General features: G+C 43.4%; 1 protein-coding gene across 1 annotated transcript; it reads left to right on the top strand.

Annotated features, from left to right (window-relative positions):
* Positions 1-287: 287 nt before the first annotated feature.
* On the top strand, positions 288-5,686 carry ZNF706 (zinc finger protein 706). Its single transcript, XM_069005255.1, has 4 exons — positions 288-376; positions 3,328-3,464; positions 4,661-4,768; positions 5,382-5,686. The coding sequence occupies exons 2-3, from the start codon at positions 3,330-3,332 to the stop codon at positions 4,754-4,756; spliced, it is 231 nt and encodes a 76-aa protein (XP_068861356.1). The 5' UTR covers positions 288-376; positions 3,328-3,329; the 3' UTR covers positions 4,757-4,768; positions 5,382-5,686.
* The last annotated feature ends 2,118 nt before the right edge of the window (positions 5,687-7,804 follow it).

Genomic DNA, 7,804 nt, shown 5'->3' with positions numbered 1-7,804 from the left:
GCCAGTGCAGCACGGTCCCGAGGGTACCAAAGCCGGGCTTGGCAGCCCCAGCCACCCAGTCCGGCTGTTCGCGGTGGAACCGCACAGGACCCTCCGCCGCCGGGACCCGAACCCGTGCCCGCGCAAGCGCCGCGACCTCCCGGCCCCGCGGCCGGCGGGTCCCTGTGCCCCCCCACGCCGGCGTTATGTAACGGCCGCGCGCCGCCATTGGCCAGCGCCGTCCGGGCGCGCGGGCGCGGGGGTGGGTCCGGCGCGCGCGCAGTGCCGGTCTCGGGTCCCTCCTCCTCCTCCTCGTTCTCCTCCCGAGCAGCGGCGGCGGGGCCGCGCGGAGCCTCCACAGCGCTCGGCAGGGCCGCCCAGCCCGCATCCCGCACGGGTGAGCAGCGCCGGGGAAGCGGAGCGGAGGGGAGGGGAGCGGAGCGGGGCGGGGCGGGGGGAGAGGAGCAGGCCCGGCCCGGCCCGGCAGCGAGGCGCGCTCCGCTCGCGGACCGCCGCTCCCTGGCTGCGGCCTCTGTATGTCCGTCTTTCCGTGGTCACTTCCCTCCCGCGGGGAACGTGGTGGGGCTGCAGCCGCCCCTGCCCCTCCGGGCCCGCCCGAGGGCCGCAGCCCCCCCCCCCCCCCCCCCCGTCCCTGCGCACTGCAGGCCGAGGCCGGGCCCGGGCCGGGGCGTCCCTCGCGGAGCGGCCGTCCGAGCCCTTCGGGAGGCCGCGGTGCCTGTGTGTTTCTGCCGGGTGTTTCTGGAAGTGACAGCGGAAGCAGCTGTCGGTGTCCAGTTTTAGGACTTGAAACTCCGCTCGGGTTCTGGTTACTTACAAGGAAATGACCCCGTGTGAGGCATGGCTGTGCTGCGGATTTCAGCCTCGCTTCCCGACAGTGCCCGTGCTGCTGCTGCTGTTATGATTTGGCAGAAAAAACTCCTGTTACGGTTTGGCAGTAGATTTTTTCCATGTGTTCGGTTTCCTACGTGCTCGCGTGTTCTTTATTTGGAGACAGGCAGGTCTGCTGGACTCTCTGAGGGTGTGCCTGATAGGGAAAACAACACTTAGCTGTGTTGTGCAATTGAAATTACTGATTTGGCCTTGTAGAGGAACTCATCGTTCTTTTAAAAGAGCTTTGGGATTATTTTTTTTGTCACTTTCTTAGAATAATAATAGTCTAAATATTAGTTTTCTCTGTTTCAGAAACACTCTGTGTTTCAGCTGTATTAATGTAACTTGTAGTATTTAGACTTGCGAATTTTTGGTGTCGGGCATTGTATGGTGGTTGATATTTTTGAGCAAATGTTTGTGGTCATGTTTTCTTGTCTGTGACTTAACTAAAACCAGCAGTTGCCAAGTACATGAAAGCTCAGTGTGGTTGGCTGTTGTAATGTAGTACTTATTGAGGCACTAAAATACAAAGCAATATGCAAACACTTTGTGAAAAGAATTCTTTTTTGTTACATCCGAGTATTTTATGTCAGGAATCCTCTGACTTCTAGACGATTGCCGTAATGCTGGTAAAATAGAAGTGAAATAACACCTGCTGTTCCTTCTAGTGTATGCAAAGTCATTGGCAATATATCTTCTTCTTTTTTTTTTAAGTGGGAATCCAGTGTTGTGGTTGAGCCATGCTGTATATAAACAGTGTGAGGCCCTGGCTGGGGTGTTCTGGAGCAGTTGTAATATCCACTGAAACATTGACTGGCACTTTTAGTCTTACTAACATTCGGTGTTGTATCTTACGGAAACTGTTGAACGGCACATGTATTTCTATCTGCTTGTTAATGGAATTTGTGTTGTGTTCAATTTCATTAGCTGAATTATCTTTTAGAGAAACTGGTGGGGGAAGAGGAGGGAACACTGAAGATCTAGTGTAGCTCTTCTGCAGAGGGTTACATGGTGGTGGTTGATGCCATGAAAGAACCAGGCTGTGGCCTGAGAGGTGCTTCTCAATCCAGAAGAGCTGTTCTGGGTCTCAGGGCTGTCATTTTGCTCACACATTAGGCACATATCCAAAAATTCCCGCAACACTAGTGAATTTTCACGTTGTTGACATGTTTCATAGAAACTTCGTTTTCATAACCGTTTTTAAGGGCTTTTCACACGTATTTACCAGAGATCAGCCACTGTTTGGATAGGCCTTTCTCTCACAGTGGGAGGCCACCTGTCCTGATGGGAATGATCGCATGACAGGCTTGGTGTAGCCGTGCAGTGTGTCTGTCCCACAAGTACCACACTTGGGGCAAGTGCCTAGCTTACCCAGAGGGGCGGTGGCCAAGCTGCCCTCCTGGGAACACGAGACTTTACAAGTTGTCCTGAGAACAATGGCCTTCGCTGGCCGTCCTGTGCTTGGGCAGTCAGTGTTGTGCTTCTGAGAGAGCTGCGCGACTGAACCGTGTGTGGACCATGAGGGACTGAGAGAGAGACAATAGCAGAAATTGGGCTGCGGGGTTATGTAACCACACACTGAATCCCACTCTGTTGGTGTGCCCAAATCCTGTCTGGCATCTGCTCTGGGGGTGGGGTGCAGACTGACTTGGGTGTCCTGGTGGGCTGCATGCAGGTGGAGTGCACTGCTGTGAAATGCAATGTCTTGACGCTCCCTGAATTGTGACATGCTTGTCTCATTTTGTCTTCTGGTGGACCTTGTAATGGCATATAGCAGTAGCATTTGCTTCCTTTGTGCTCCTGTGTTATATGGAGTAATGGCTTCTGATGAGGGCAGTCTTTTTTCTTTTCAAGAAATCATATGCACATAAATGTGGCTGAAATAAAAATACAATAGCCACCTGTAAAAATCACCTTCAATAAATAGGGGTGACCTGTTGTTTTTGGTGTTCCCAACTCCAAAGTAGCTCACAAGCACCTACAACAGAAGACAATAGAACACCTTGGGTAATACTTTGATTGCCTTTCTTGAAACTTGTTTCAAGTTCCGGCGATACAGGTTGAGTCTTAATTTAAAAAAAAAGCACAAACAACAAAACCTCTGAATTTTTTGATATCTTTTGAAATAGAGAATAAGTTTCTATTAACTGTAAAGGAAACTTTTAATTATTCTGACTATTGAAAACACTTTTCAAAAGTAGAGCTTGAATCTTAGTAGAGGAAAACCCCTTAGAATGGCCTAATAATTCTGGTGTGTATTTTAAGAATGATACTGAACCCAGAGGCTTTACATAGCCAAAGAGCTCGAGCAGATGTCTGTTGCATTTGAGTTATGGGAGTTGTAGGCTTTGTGGACAGAGCGCATGACTGCATTGTGCTCATGGTTACAGCTCCTCAGTCAGATAGCAGCAGTCGTTTCTCATGTTTGTAGACTAAATGTCTTCTTTTTGTTTGTAGATATGGCTCGTGGACAGCAGAAGATTCAGTCGCAGCAGAAAAATGCCAAAAAGCAAGCTGAGCAAAAAAAGAAACAAGGACATGATCAGAAGGCTGCAGCCAAGGCTGCCTTGATATATACCTGCACTGTCTGTAGGGTAAGAGGAACTGAAGTCGAAATAGTACTGTAGGGAGAGGGCTGTCTTCCTGACTAGAACAGGATTTTAGAAGATTTTATAGTGGAAACTAAAATACTTAAGTGGTTGTCTAGCTTGTTGCTATAAGAAGCGTTTGCATCTGTTATGTGACTTGCTTACAGATTACTCAGCTGTACTGGCAACTGAGATAGAAAATCTGAGAGGTCATGTACAGGTCTGGTTTGGGTAGTTATTTTGCCTCTTGTGTTACAGTGGTCTGCATGTGCTGTTAGTATGAGATAGAAAATGTAAAAAGTGTGCGGTCGATTCCTGTTTAGTCTCCACTTGGAAACATATTTTCTTTGTGATGGAATTGGTGGGTCTTGGAATCAGTGGTTATCGATGTTGCTGTAGAGAGGAAAAGCAGTGGTGCCGAAAGGTCTAATGTAAGCTTGATTCACAGTAACTTTTGCTAGAACAACTTACTTGATGGGAAAACAGAAATGTGAGTACTAATCAGATTGTACTTTTCTTTCTGGCTGGTTGTCCTGAATGCTTCTCTTGGAGCTGAAGGATAAACTTGCTGTTTTCACTTCAATGGTCAGTCCTAGAATAGATCTGCCACTTTAAATGTCTTAAATAAGATTCCAAATTAAGAGTTGCTTACTTAAGTACTTGTAACCAGTCCTCCTGTTGTGAAATCAGGCTGTAGTATCAATCACTTTGGGCAGTTGATGCCTGCAAATGCGTCATAGCAAAGGTCTGAGGTAGGTTGTACCAAGTAAAGAATCAGTTCATGCCATATAACTTTTTGGCCTATTGGTAAACTAAATAAATAGCTTTCATAAAGATTTGATTTTGAACAGGATAAATGTTTATCTTTAAGATGTTGAAAAAGAAAATGATGAGGAGGTAGGTTTTCCACCAAACCAGCCTGTGAAGTAAGATGTGCAAGGAGATACCTAGCTGGAATAGCACCATTGATGGACATGCCAAAACAAGCGTGATAGTAGTGCTTAAAAGCACCTCTGAAAATAGGTGGTTAAATACTCATCTTACCCTGCAGCTAAATTAGTGGTGTTTCTGTCACTAGAGCAGTGTCATCAAGGAGGCAGTTGGCTTCCAGGGAAAGAAAATAAAATATAGCAGGGATTAGGTTTTGTGGTATTATTTAACTCTTGTACTGTACATAAAGTTTAATGTCTCTCTTTAATCAGACTCAAATGCCGGATCCCAAGACCTTCAAACAGCACTTTGAAAGCAAGCATCCTAAGACTCCACTTCCTCCAGAACTGGCTGATGTTCAGGCATAAAATTGTCTACAGGTCACTACCTTAATTTTTAATTGATTGTCTGAGAAAGGTGTATTATAAATTGGTTTTTTTACCACCAAAAACTGGGACTTAAAACTTGCTTCCATTCTTTTAATATGAAGACTACTGTAGGTTAAAGTTACACCCCTGAAGTGTTAAAAGAAAGAAGCAAGCTAGTTCTTACATGGGTGAAATGGCTGTGGTATTTCACTGTGCCCAGAGGTTGTTTTAAAAGGGATTAATGTTATTTCAAATGGTCATTCTTAGTGTTGTAGAAATACTTTATTATTTAGTTCTTGCTTTGAAGTGTTAGCTTTGCTTTGAACAAAATACATAAGTACAATCTGTCTGTTGCTAAAAAATGTGTAATGGGAACAGTCATTTAGTATATTTCCAACAACTGAGCCTTCTTGTTCCTGAAGCTATGCAACTGAATGCAGAAAAATCTGAATTTCTTTGTTAACTGTAGAAGAGATTTCTCAGTAGCCAGTTGTTAGGCACTGAAAGTGGTTATAATAAAAGGCTGAAATGAGGTAAAAAGCAGTAGTATGGTATTTCATTCATGCAAACGTAACCAGCATTGTGTAATGGTTCAGCTTAACCGAGTTGTTCTTGTTTTTTATAGGTGAAGTCATGACACCTATTGACTCTTCTACTGTCAGACCTTACATAACAAACCTGCAGCTGCTTTTCTAAAACTGTTGATCAGCAAAAATGAAGGGGCTACAGAAACGTTCATATTTTTATGCTGTTCCCTCTTGGGCTTCATGCAAAGACAATTCTGTGTAAATGTACAGTTGTGCCCTATTTGGAAATCCTAAAAAATCAGTCCATACTTGTTATAAAAAATTTTTTACAATTGTAATTATATTGATGTTCATATTGTGTAAAATAACTCACTTAATAAAGTAGTACTTTGATTTTACAATATCACAGATTAACTCCTTGTAGAAATTCTGTTTCACCTTCCTGCATTATCTGCCTTATAAAATAATGAATAAGACAAAAGTGGAATTTTCCCCATCCTGCCAAAACATGAGCAGTATCATTCCACTGCAAGTAATGTACATTACAGTAAATTAATCTTAAACTGGAGAGGGAAGCTGCTCAGACTTACTGTCCAGTGTGCTGCCTGCTTGAGCCCAGCCACTAGTGGTCAAAGCTGATGGCTCAAAGTGCAACACACCCCTGAGCAGCTGCATGAGAATCATGAGACTTCCTCCTACGTTTTTGTCCTATGTACTGGAGTCTTAAGTACTGCAAGCCATTATGAATGGGATTCCTTTACTGTGAGGGATCATGTTCCTTGAAGTCATGCACTGGAGGAACTCTGGTTATGCTTGTTATCCTTTCTATTTAGGTAGATGGCTGAGGAAGCTTGAGAGGTGGCAGGATTGAAATGCTGGCTTGAAAAATGCTTGCCAAATACTAGGTTAAAGCAACTCTCCTCTTAGTTGAAAACTGGATTTGAAAATATTTTTAATGATATTTTGAGCAGTCAGCCACACTTGTTCCCCCTCAAATGTGTCTGGTTATTTCTCTCTTGAAGGAATATGTAAAATAGCCAGCTATTAATAACCTTCCTTCACAACCAGCTTAAAATAAGCCTGTTGGAAAAGAGCCAAAGTAACTAAAATAATATGGCTACTTAAAGAAATCGGATGTGATTAAAGTCGCATTGACAAGAAAAAGCTGGATAATAACTCTGGCCAAGAACATTTGAGCAGATAAACATAATTACCCCTAAAGTGTTCTGGGCTGTCTTCTAATCCCAGATGTACGGCACAAAAGTAGTGGAGAAACATCTGAAATTGTGCTAGAAGGTCTACCATACAAAATCTCATCTTTGGAATTTTGGAGGGGGCTTGCTTAAGAGCTTTAGTTTTGACCCTGCAGTAAGAAGCAGTACTAGAATTGCTGTGATTTTCAGAGTTTACAATGGATGTAAAAATTCTGGCAGTCCAAGTAACCCTTGCTTTGCAGCAGGACTATACATCTGACCTTCAAATGGCTTCCTAAAATCTAGGACCATAGTCTCAAAGACTCATTCACTTAAAAGAATGCACTTGGTATTTTATTATATAAAGTCAAAACCTTTGTCTTCGTCCACTCATTTGCTCTTTATTGAACTACTTCTGTGAGACTAGCTTCCTGTCCTCTTTGCTGTGACAGTATCTCTGTAAATACTTACTTTGGCATAAAATTTCTCTGTATTATAGTCACTCTGGGATAACCTGTATACCACTTAACTTTTATAGATAATGTTATTCTCCTCAGCGTAATCCACTACTGCACTTGTACAACTGACATCAGAATGTAACGATTCATTTATTTTTCTTTAGTGTTATCAATACATACACCCTGACAAACTGGCTCCACAAGGCAAGAAATCTGCTTTCAACCTTTGTGCTGTATGGGGGAGAGATACTTCAATGTTCTAATGCTGTAGTTTGTCTAAAAATACTGAGTAGAAATGGAAAAGATGTTTCTTGCGCTGATTGGTATTTGATAATCTGGTTTTACTCTGGAAAATGTTTGGGGATGTATCCCTAAAACTTGGGCCTGAGGTGAAGTAAATGTTCTATTCCTTCAGATTGTGTAGCATTAAATAAAAGACTTGTTTCATAAACAATCTCTGTTAATGAGCACTGAAGAGCTGGAAAGCTGCATCATTAGTGGGATGGTTACATTTAGTTAGAATTGTATTTTCAGAACTCTTAGGATGCTCAAGTTGAAAATACCCTATGAAATGATGGGGTTTATGTGTCAGAAGGCAAGGATGATCCTCAGCTCGATAAGATCCCCAGCTACAATAACCGCCATCTCAATTATAGAAGTAAATGAAAGCTCTGACTGAATTGTTATAAAGGCTGTACTAAATGTGGCAGTAGTCCTCAGAACACCTGCAGTACTTGTACCTAAAAGATCAGAGGAAAGACTAGTTCTCCATCATCTCTTCCTGATCTGAAAGATAGCACACTTTGGTACAAAGATAGCACACTTTGGTACCTGGCTAAAGACACAGTTGTGCATTGTAATGTATCTGAT

This window comes from Aphelocoma coerulescens, chromosome 2 (assembly GCF_041296385.1).
Source record: "Aphelocoma coerulescens isolate FSJ_1873_10779 chromosome 2, UR_Acoe_1.0, whole genome shotgun sequence".
Classification (NCBI taxonomy): Eukaryota; Metazoa; Chordata; class Aves; order Passeriformes; family Corvidae; genus Aphelocoma; species Aphelocoma coerulescens.
Note: the sequence above shows the minus strand (reverse complement) of the source record. Positions and strands in the feature narration are given on the sequence as shown.

Bases quoted from the DNA above. Each gene is read 5' to 3' on its own strand.
- ZNF706 (XM_069005255.1), top strand. From the start codon at position 3,330: ATGGCTCGTGGACAGCAGAAGATTCAGTCGCAGCAGAAAAATGCCAAA. The intron at 3,465-4,660 runs GTAAGAGGAACT...CTCTTTAATCAG, and splicing joins ATACCTGCACTGTCTGTAGG to ACTCAAATGCCGGATCCCAA.